General features: G+C 40.1%; 2 protein-coding genes and 1 pseudogene across 8 annotated transcripts; 1 reads left to right on the top strand and 2 right to left on the bottom strand.

Moving 5' to 3' along the window:
* Positions 1-6: 6 nt before the first annotated feature.
* LOC133727167 (F-box protein SKIP23-like) lies at positions 7-1,380 on the top strand. Its single transcript, XM_062154789.1, has one exon. It carries the CDS (start codon positions 112-114, stop codon positions 1,060-1,062), a length of 951 nt encoding a protein of 316 aa, XP_062010773.1. The 5' UTR covers positions 7-111; the 3' UTR covers positions 1,063-1,380.
* A 233-nt stretch (positions 1,381-1,613) lies between these two features.
* On the bottom strand, positions 1,614-4,820 carry LOC133715735 (F-box protein At4g35733-like). 7 transcript variants are annotated; one of them, XR_009849199.1, is made up of 5 exons: positions 4,682-4,820; positions 2,709-3,924; positions 2,205-2,271; positions 1,999-2,099; positions 1,614-1,915 (listed from the first exon to the last, which is right to left on the bottom strand). XR_009849199.1 is itself a non-coding variant. In XM_062142391.1 (3 exons), exon 2 carries the CDS (start codon positions 3,865-3,867, stop codon positions 2,731-2,733), a length of 1,137 nt encoding a protein of 378 aa, XP_061998375.1. In that variant the 5' UTR covers positions 3,868-3,924; positions 4,682-4,820; the 3' UTR covers positions 1,614-2,271; positions 2,709-2,730. The 7 variants fall into 7 exon arrangements, 3 of the variants coding, with proteins under 3 accessions (XP_061998375.1, XP_061998366.1, XP_061998354.1); XR_009849197.1 differs by having other exon boundaries at positions 1,614-2,099; XR_009849201.1 differs by lacking the exon at positions 2,205-2,271.
* Positions 4,515-5,959, bottom strand: LOC133715705 (putative F-box protein At1g65770; annotated as a pseudogene).
* Positions 5,960-11,050: the final 5,091 nt, after the last annotated feature.

The following is an 11,050-nucleotide window of genomic DNA, read 5'->3' as shown; positions in this document are numbered from 1 at the left end:
TCATGGCGGTTCTCTATTCCTCCTCTCACTGTGAACTCTCCACCCATCAAAGTACATCTCGGTAATGTTATCAGGAGAGGAGGACGTCTTGTGAAAAAAACAACCCTGAGGATGAGGGTAGTCTATCATGTGGCACCTCAACCACCTGCTTCAAATTCAAGGGGTTGGTTGGTTAAGGTCACAGAAGGTGAAGCTCTACTGCACAAAACTCATATCATGTTACATCCTCTCTCTGAAACCCCATTCCCAAAAAACCCGGTAGCTAACCCATTATTACCAAAGGAATTGAACTTACATGATTTTCGGGTATCTGAGTTGTCGAGAACTTATCACACTCCTTACACTTTTCCGGTGGCAGTGTCCTTGAATTCTGATTGTCCTGCACTTATGATGATTGTTGAAGGAAAATTGTACCACTGCAAATTAGGTGTTGATGGTGAAATTCCAAAGTGCAAGGAAATTGAAAGTCTCATCTCCTCGATCAAATATGTAGATGTTATTTGTCATGAGGGGAAGTTCTATGTTGTCTCCGTTGATGGGAGAACTGTAGTGGTTGATTCTTCTCTGACTGCTAAGATGATTGCAACCCCGATAAGTGCTCCTGTGATTCCTAGAAGTGTTCCTGCTTGCATTCGCAAGAGGTATTTGGTTGAGTCATTCGGAGAACTACTTTTAGTTATATATCTGGCCACTACAACAGAATGTAGGCATCTTTCAGAACTTGGTGTTACATTCGAGATTTTTAAGTTGAATGCAGCTGAGAAGCAATGGGTCGAGATGGCAACTTTGGATGATCGAATATTGTTTGTGGGTGAAGACAGCTGCTTCTCTGTGCTTGCTCGAGACTTTCCTGGTTGCAAAGGGAACTGCATTTATTTCTACGATCCTTGCTCACGTAGATGTAAGTATCGTTCGCAACCACGAATATTCAGTAACATTGGAGTGTTCGACATTGATGGCGGTGGCAGTGGCAGTAATCGTTCACCTCGGGTGTATTTTCTTGATGATGGCGGTGACAGTGCAAATATCTTTTGCCTACCCCAAGATTTGGCCTTGGCATGATTAATGTGAAGCTAGCTGGATGGCAGTAATGGGTTTTGACTCAGATCGAACTCGAAATGCATCGATTATAGGCCTATATATGAATGTTTGTAATATCATCCTTGGGGTAATTCTTGACCTATGAGGATTATGAAGATACTATTCTCTAATAAGGAAGATTCTCTTGTATGCTGTTTCTGTTCTTCAAATGAGACCATGGTTGAGTCTTCAAATAGAGTTCCTTCTTCCGGTGATCACAAATTGCCGACGAACTGTTTGTTGAAAAAGGTACTTCATATGCATTTTTCTTTTTCTTTTATAAATCTTATGCTAGATGACACCAAAGAAGTTACTACTGTAAAATCACCAGCTTCTTTGTGTTTCTCTGGATTATAAAAAGAAATCGAAAATTTAACAAAAGATAGTTCTGATTAACACAAATAAGCTGTGGAGTTTTCAACGTTTGAAAAATGATCCAAAGGAGAGCAATCAGAAAAATAATATGACTGAAAGTGATAATGAGCACAACCTTTTCTCACGGATTTTGAGAATTCGATTTGAACAGAGCATCAAGCAGTTAACATAAAACGATAACTTCGATTACGATCAAATATCTTACATGAACTGTATCTATACAACTGGAATAAGATTAACAAAACTACCATTAAACACTGGATAAACAAGACTACTATTTTTTACACTACTTTACGGTAGAAGTTTTACAGACCACTCTTCATGGGAATCGGACGCTCCATCTTCTCCAATTTTTTACACTACTTTACGGTAGAAGTTTTACAGACCACTCTTCATGGGAATCGGACCCTCCATCTTCTCCAAGAAAGGCAACTAACGTCTTGAGCAGTAACCAACTTCCCTGTAAATCACGTTAAGCAATAATTATTACCACAAGAAATCATCTCTTTATTGAAATTTGAAAATTGAAATTCACTATATTACAGAGCATTAAAGAGGGCAGGGGGCGGGGCTGATTAGCGTAGCATGTCCCATCATATCTCAATGTGTCTATATCATCACCACAGACATACTATTGTGAAAACCTGAACAAAAATTTGACAGCTTTCATACACCAGATGACTGTTAAAATGTAATAACAAAGAATTTTCAAGAATCTTTTCTTAAATTTAAAAAACTATGTCATCTACCTCCTCAGTCTTGTTAGTAATGTTTCAAGTTTTGAAAGGCCTTTAATTTCTCTTGTGGTTCCCTGTCCTGTAAAATGAACCTCATCATAATGCAACAAGAGTATATACAGGCCCTTCAAATTGACCCTATGATATACTTTCTAGACATTCAGTAAGCCTTCATAGATTGTTTGAGTGATGAGGATTGATCTTTCTTTTCCAATTTTTGTTAACAACACTTTTCATGCAAACCCCCCAACTTTAATTTCAGAATAACTAAGCTTGTTTACCAATTAAGATAACTAACGAACACTTACAACAGTTACGCTTGTTTACTCAATTAACTTGTTAATTAAAATCCTACGATTTACAGAAAATTCAAGAACCACAACCCCAAAATGTTGTTCCTTCCGACTGTGCATAGTTAATTTGACACATCTAATGGCTGCTCAGGGCAATAACAAGATAAAAACTTAAATTAGAAGTAAGAATTATAATGAAGTAACAATAGAGATTTGAACTTACATTCAGAGGATACAGCCGGACATCAATTAGTGAGCCAATTTGAGGGTGTCCGGAACAACTGAGAATAGCCGATGTTGCTCATGCTACCATCCTGCAAGTCAAACACACGACGGTGACGACTTCTGGATCGCATTCCAATTACAGCTGGTAAAGGACCAAAGTCTTGTTCAGTGAACATAATGCAATTTCCCTTCACCCCAGGAAAGTCTCTGGTTGAAACCGAGAAAGCTCCATCATAGCTCAAAATAATGACTTGATCCCCCAAGTTTGTCACATTGACCCACGTCGCCCATTCCTCATCCAGCCGATAAACCTTAAAATCCACCACCTCGCCATCACAATGTATGTAGTTAAACTTCCTCTGAGGCTCACTACCAAGATACCTGTCAACCACACAAAGACCACCGCAACACTCAACCAAATGCTTGTGTGCACCAAACCCACACAACGGCGGCGAGTACTGAATCACCTGCAATGCCTGACTTATCCACGAAATGGTGCCCCATTTATCAACAACATAGCACTGACCCTTGTACACAATGAGATCATCATAATGAGAGTTGTTTTCGTCCACACGAATCCAACTCTCATCCCCATACCTCATAACAGCCAATTTCCCTCCTCTATAAATCATAAACACCACAAAATCCTCCCCCAAACTCAAATGATCAGCAGGCAAAACCACCACTTTGTTCACATAAGTAACATCAATTTTGGTGTAGGCATATTTCAGAGAATACAATTTCACCAACTCCACAACCCTATAATCCAACAAGTTGAATTCTTTTATAGTCGGAGTGATGGATAACCTGAGCTGCCAGTTCGTGATCGGATGAAGCAGACGCATTTCGCCGCAATTAGCCTCCTCCAACTTCACCAAGAACGGCAGCGACTCATCGGAACCTTCGCCGGCGATCAGCGACTGCAGGCGGTAGACGGTGGTCTGAGAGACGGCGGCGGGAGGCTCTTCGCCGGCGTGAGGGAATCCGAGGGGGAGAGGAGGAGAGTCGATTGGGTCTAGATCAGGAGGGAGGGCGGAGCGCCAGAGAGAGCAGACGCTGCGGAATCGGAGAACGTCGACGCGGGTTTCGAGGAATTTTCCGATCATCTGCCAGAGCTCCTTTGGGAGATCGCACCATTGTAGCTTGGGCCTCTGCATGTTGATTTTGCTGAGAGAAGAAGAACTGAAGAAGGAAAGCTTTACATGAAAATGAAGCTGAAAAGAGGAAAGAGCTCTCTTTATTTGGATGTGGAGGACACACACACTAGCTAGTGACTTGGATGGATCCCTTACACTTGGCAAATTTTATATTTTCTTCTACATTTCTTTTCTTAATTACACGCTTTCATCCTCAGTTTTACTATAAGTATGTTTAACTCTAACATGTGTGTAGTAGATCGACATGTCAAGTGATGATGAAATGTTGTTATCTATGATACAATAAAAAGAGTTTTGGTTAACTTTTCCTTTATTTACAAAATATAAATTTTGCAAGATGACGGGTGTCACTGTTTTGTTACCTGAAACTTGTAAATCACCGACTTTGCCAAAGGAATCACGTCCACGTTGGATACTTAAATGGTAAATTACATACTTTCATCCTTAATTTTATCACAAGTAAAATATGTTTAACATTAACTATCGAACAAGTCACCTCCACCTTAGTTACCTAAATAGCAGAGAAGTAATTTATAGCAACAAATAGTCTCCTACATTTGAACATACTACACTGTTAGAACACCAATCAGTTTAAATCAACTAAAGCTTGTTGATCTAGATCCTGCCAATTACTGCAAACTCAAATCTAAGAAATATAATCTATCATAAACAAGTGAGCATTTCCATCGACCAAGATAAAGCATCATTTGAAACATCATCAAAGAAGCTAAGCTTGTTCATAACAAGATAAATTGAAGAACTTGTAATTAATGAGTACAAGTTTACTGAATTGGCATTAATATTTCACACTCACATTCAGATGCAGAAGAACTCAAATCAGGGCTGAGCCAAGTTGGAGGTGGCTCGACCATCCGAGAAATCGGCAAAGATGCTAAGTCCCTCATCGAACCATCCTCTAAATCGAACACACGACTGTGATACCTTGCTCTTACAGTAGGCGACACTCGTTCAATGAAGAAGATGCAATTTCCCTTCACTCCATCAAACTCTCTGGTGGAGACAGAGAAAGACCCATCTTTGCTCAGAAGAAACACATGATCACCCAAGTTTTTCACATTGTCCCATTTACTCCATTCTTGATCCAGCTTGTAAACTTTAAAATCGATTGCATCAGAATCATAGCGCGAATTGTGATACTTCCCGAAAATGTACTCGTCCTCCCTGCCGTGACGAACACTCACCCTCTCATATATAGTACTGATCAACCACATAAAGATCACCACAAGACTCAACCAAATGCTTCTGCCCACCAAATCCACACGACAATAGAGGCGAAAACTGGATCACCTCCAGAGCTGAATTGATAGAGGAAATCGTTCCCCACTTATCAACCACATAGCATTGACCCTTGTACACAATAATATCATCATAGTAGGAGTTTTCCTCATCCACATGGGTCAACTCCTCATCTCCAAATCTCATAAAACCCAGCTTGCCTTCATTATAAATCATAAAAACCGCACACACATCACCAAAATCCAAATTGTTACGAGGGAGGACTACCAATTTGTGCACAGAATTAATAGTAACATTGTTCTCGCCAAATTTAAGTCCATACGACTTGTGTAGCTCTACAATCCGATACTCCAATAAGTTTAATTCCTTTAAAGAAGTATTGGGAGAATACCTGAGAGGCGAACTAGTCACCGGATCTAGTAAACGCATTATACCAGAACTAGGGTCCTCCTCAAACTTCACCAACCATGGCTTCGAACAAAGGTTTGATGGTGAAGAACCGCAGTTATCCTCGTCAATGCATGACTCCATGCGGTAGATTGTTGATTGGAACAATGAAGCATGGTTTCCGGGAGAGTCTTCGCCGGGGGAGGAGAACTTGAGGGGGAAAGGAGGAGGGGAAAATTGCTCGGAAGGAGGGAGAGAGGAATGCCATGAGGAGCAGACGCTGCGGAATCGGAGAATTCCGATACGGCTTTGGAAGCATTCAGTGATGATTAGCCAGAGCTCCTTTGGAAGATCGGTCCAGTTCACGCTCTCCATTTACTTGCACAGTAAGTCAATGACGACTCGACCGAATATGATCGATCGTATTATTTGTAGAGAACATAAGAATTAGCGGAAAATGATCCATTATTTTATGCGTAAATGTTTACATTAATAAATTAATACTTAATGAGCTGGTGATAGCGCATTGTGCAAAGGACAAATGAAAATTCCAAATGCATAGTGAAAATACTTGGATGGAACGTTTTTCTGGGTTTCGGGGATTGATAGGCACGTTTCAATCCTTACTGGGCAGAAATCAAAAAATTCACACAGAAAGCACAATTTTGGTTACGCAGTGAAAACCTCAATTTTACTATTGAGAACCCAAATAAAATCAATCAACTTATTGATGAAGGATATGGTTCTTTACAAACACCTATAGCTCTCTACGCGGCTACAATCTCTAGACTCACTAGAGAGGTGTTTGTCTTGAATCTTGACCTTCTTCTTCACCTGAACGATCTGCAAATATCGCTCCACTTGCACCACCAATCTTCTCTACTGATCTCGAGAGAATCAATGCATGTATATGAATGAACAATGAAACACTTAGACACGGAACAAGTGTTTCATGGACTCCTATGGAACTCTTTCTAAGCAAGCAAGACACACAATAATTCTTGCATCAAAATCCCTACCCAATCAACGCTGCTTTTCTGAATATATTGAGGAGAAAATAAATTCTCAACAATTAAGACTTAACCCTAATTGGACTCCTATCTTTTAATAAAAGATAACCAATTAAAATAAACAAATCCTAAATCACCTAGGACTTCAAAAGCACGATTTTATCAGTTGAAAAATATCTTTGTAAAATAAAATCTAAAAACCAAAAGATACTTTCCAAAATTAGACTCCCAAAAACGTAGAGTTGACTAGGACTGACTCGGGGATGTTGCAATCCCGTGCTTATGCATGAGATGCAATTACCTGAAATTCTCCGAGATCATTTTTGATGAACTTTGTAAGCTTCTTCAGTGCTTTGTATATGTTAGAATAGTTTTCAAATTATATAAAAGATAAATTGAATTGTGACTGATCACCATAATTCAAATTTCAAAAAGGATCTCAGATATAGGAAGCAGTTGGACAGTTATATTGGTGAAAGCATTGTGTTGCTTCACAAGCACCAATCTGTTGTTTAAATTAAACAAACGTTGTTAACTTGTTAACTTCTACTGATGACTAATTGAGATATTAATTACATGCTTTAATCATTATCTTTCATAAATGAAAGGTTGCCACCCTTACGGAAGGGTTATCCCAATTAATTGAAGGGGTGATGCCTGCAGATTAGAGACACAACTTGTTTTTCATATATCTTGAGACACTCTCTGCTTTATTCTTTCAGTTCCTCCAATCCATTACTTCCCTGCTTTACAAAACAAATCTGGAAGCCATAAGCTGCAGTTTTAGTTTCCAGAAACCTTGAGCCTCTTGTAACTTTCAATTGAGTGTTTGGTTGATCTTCGTAAGTGCAAGACGCCGATCAACAATAGCAGGATTGCTAGGCTTCATTGTATCCTAAAGGCTTATTTGATCAAACCCCTTTGCACACTTGTTGTGGGGTAAATAAAGTCTAAAGGAAAGCGTAAATTCATACGTGCCTTTGAAGCATTTTCCTTCACTAGCCATAACCCACAGACAAAGAAATCAACAGTATAGGGATGCCAACACATCAAGTGTAAACCTTATACCTACACATAGAACTATTTTCCAGAAGGCTAACTTCGCAGCAGCAGGATGCATGCTTTGGCGAACTTCGGAAATACTATCTAAGACCTCAATACTTGGGAGAAGGACCTCCCGCTTTCTATTTTATAAGTATTTAATTTTGATTGCTTTAGTTGTAGTTGTAATAGGAGTTTTTTGCTGTAATTTATTGTTCTTTTAGAAGAACAGAAAACGAAAAAAGCCAAATGCATTGGACTTTAGTTTTTAATCCATCATAGTTCCTAATCCAAACATAATAACACCATCAGTAGTCTAAAAATGCTAACCCAACTTCACTATCAGTTTCAGCGGGTCTTGTCACGGTTCCAACCTATTCACCACTGTTATATAGGTTCGAAAATGGTCCAAACCACCATTATCAATACTGCTGAACAAAAAGAAATTGAGGATCGATGAAGGTGTGCTAATGCACAATCTTTCATCACAGAGATTATATCTTACATCTAATCTGTAAAAAAGGTACAAGTTCGATGAAACTACTGTAGTACTTTAAGTCAAATATTGAGAAAATATTTGTGAGTGAGAATTCTTCTATATTATTCACAATTGTGTAAGGGATATATATACAAAACCCTATTGTACTATACTTGTACTACACATTAGTACAATCTAGTATAGGAAACTAATTCGTATAAGGAAACTACTGAATACACTTATTCTCTAGATGACTCACGCGTCAACTAATAATGACTGACATGTCAACATAATGACTCACACGTCAACACTCCCCCTCAAGTTGGGGCATAAACATCTCGAAGACCCAACTTGCCTAGTGAGTCATAGAACAACAGCTTTGGTGAGTATATCTGCTAATTGTTCCTCAGTAGGAACAAAAGGAAAGGTAATCAACCTTGCGTCCAACTTTTCCTTAATGAAGTGTCGATCAACTTCCACATGCTTCGTTCGATCATGTTGCACAGGATTCTGAGAGATTTCAATTGCAGCTTTGTTGTCACAATACAGCTGCATAGCTGACTTAGGCTTAAAACCCAAATCTCGGAGAAGATTACGTAACCATAGGAGTTCACACACTCCATGTGCCATACCTCGATATTCAGCTTCAGCACTTGACCTTGCAACAACCTTCTGTTTCTTGCTCCTCCAGGTAACCAGGTTTCCTCCCACAAAGGTAAAGTAGCCAGATGTAGACTTCCGGTCTGTGATACAACCAGCCCAATCAGCATCTGTATACCCACTAACATCAAGGTATTGATGTTTTGAGAACATTAAACCTTTTCCTGGTGCAGACTTCAAATACTTCAAGATCCTCACTACCGCATCCATGTGTCTTTCACTTGGATTGTGCATAAACTGACTCACAACACTAACTGCATAGGCTATATCAGGTCTAGTATGTGATAAGTAAATCAGACGTCCCACTAACCTTTCGTACCGAGGTTTGTCAGTTGGAACTTGATCAGGGTATTCTGCCAGTTTGTGGTTTTGCTCAATTGGAGTATCAATTGGGCAACAATCTAACATGCCTATTTCTGCCAAGAGGTCCAGCACATACTTTCTCTGACATAAGAAGATACCATCTCTCCCCCTGGCGACCTCTATCCCCAAGAAATACTTTAAGTCACCTAGATTCTTCATCTCAAATTCGGATGATAACCTCTCCTCAAGGCTTTCAATTTCTGCTAGATCATTCCCTGTAATCACCATGTCATCTACATATATGATTAGCACAGTCACCTTCCCCTTTTGGTGTTTCAGGAACAAGGTGTGATCAGAATTGCTCTGCTTATATCCAAAGCGTCTCATGGATTGAGTAAACCTACCAAACCATGCACGGGGTGACTGTTTCAGTCCATAAAGGGACTTCTTCAACCTGCACACAATATCACCTTGTATGTCAGGTATATAACCAGGAGGTAAGTTCATGTAAACTTCTTCAGTTAGCTCTCCATGAAGGAAAGCATTCTTAACATCAAACTGATGGAGTGGCCAATTTAGGTTTGCTGCCAGTGACAATAACACTCGAACAGTATTCATCTTGGCTACTGGAGCAAAAGTCTCATCATAGTCAATCCCGTACGTCTGAGTAAATCCTTTAGCCACCAACCTTGCCTTATATCTGCTTATTGTGCCATCTGCATTATGTTTCACAGTGAAGACCCACCTACATCCAACTGGCTTTTTTCCACGAGGTAGTGGTACAAGTTCCCAAGTGTGATTCTTCTCTAATGCCTCCATTTCTTCCTCCATTGCCTTGGCCCACTTTGGGTCTCCCATAGCCTCCTGCACTTTGTTAGGTACAGATACAGTGGATATTTGATTCACAAATGATGCATAAGGTTTGGATAACCTATGGTGTGACACAAAGTTAGCTACTGGATATTTGGCTTTAGCAGTTATGGAAGGTTCATACCTTTTTGCTGGTTGACCGCTGGTGGTTCTACTAGGTAACACATATGTAGAAGAGACAGACTCTACTGGATTACCAGATGAAGATACTGGACATACCTGAGTTGGAGCTTCTTGACCAGAGATTTCAGCATTAGGGGGTGGGGTATCAGGTAAGGGGGAAGCCTGTATAGAATCTTCTTCAACTTCAGAAGTCGATTGGTCGACGTCGATGTCTTCTTGTCTCGGGATTGACATGTCAACTCCCCCTTTTTTTGATAGGTCGACTGCTTGATTAGTCAACTGTAAGATTTCTTTGACTGATAGGTCAACTCCCCCTGTCGACTGGTCATTAACGACTTCAAGTCTAGGGATTGACATGTCAACTCCCCCTGTCGACTGGTCATGAACGACTTCAAGTCTAGGGATTGACATGTCAGTCAAAGAAATCTTACAGTCAACTAATCAAGCAGTCGACCTATCAAAAAAATGGGGAGTTGACATGTCAACTCCCCCTGTCAACTCTGGAATGTCAGCAGTGCTTTCTTCTTCTGCATCTTGATTCTTCTTCAATGCTCCACCAACATACATCTCTTCAAAAAATTCATTCTCCCCCTGAAGAGAGTTGTTGGTGGGGGAGAAATAGCACATGTCTTCATAGAAAGACACGTCCATGGTGATGTAGAACTTCCGTGTAGGTGGGTGATAACACTTATATCCTTTCTGATGAGAACCATAGCCTACAAAGACACACTTCAGAGCCCGGGCATCCAACTTTGACCTCTGATTTTTTGGTATGTGGACAAAGGCAACACATCCAAAGACTCTGGCAGGTAGGTTATGGAAGGAAGGAATAGAGACATGGGTTGACAAGACTTCGAAGGGAATACTCCCCTGAAGGACACTGGAAGGAAGACGATTAATGAGGTGGGATGCAGTTTGGACCGCTTCACCCCATAGATACTTGGGCATATGGGCACCAAATAATAATGCTCGGGCTATGTCTAAGAGATGACGGTTTTTACGCTCTGACACACCATTTTGCTCTGGTGTATGGGGACAAGTAGTTTGATGAATT

This window comes from Rosa rugosa, chromosome 1, assembly GCF_958449725.1.
Source record: "Rosa rugosa chromosome 1, drRosRugo1.1, whole genome shotgun sequence".
Taxonomy (NCBI): Eukaryota; Viridiplantae; Streptophyta; class Magnoliopsida; order Rosales; family Rosaceae; genus Rosa; species Rosa rugosa.
This window is presented reverse-complemented; position numbering and strand designations above follow the sequence as displayed.

Bases quoted from the DNA above. Each gene is read 5' to 3' on its own strand.
- LOC133727167 (XM_062154789.1), top strand. From the start codon at position 112: ATGAGGGTAGTCTATCATGTGGCACCTCAACCACCTGCTTCAAATTCA.
- LOC133715735 (XM_062142391.1), bottom strand. From the start codon at position 3,867: ATGCAGAGGCCCAAGCTACAATGGTGCGATCTCCCAAAGGAGCTCTGG.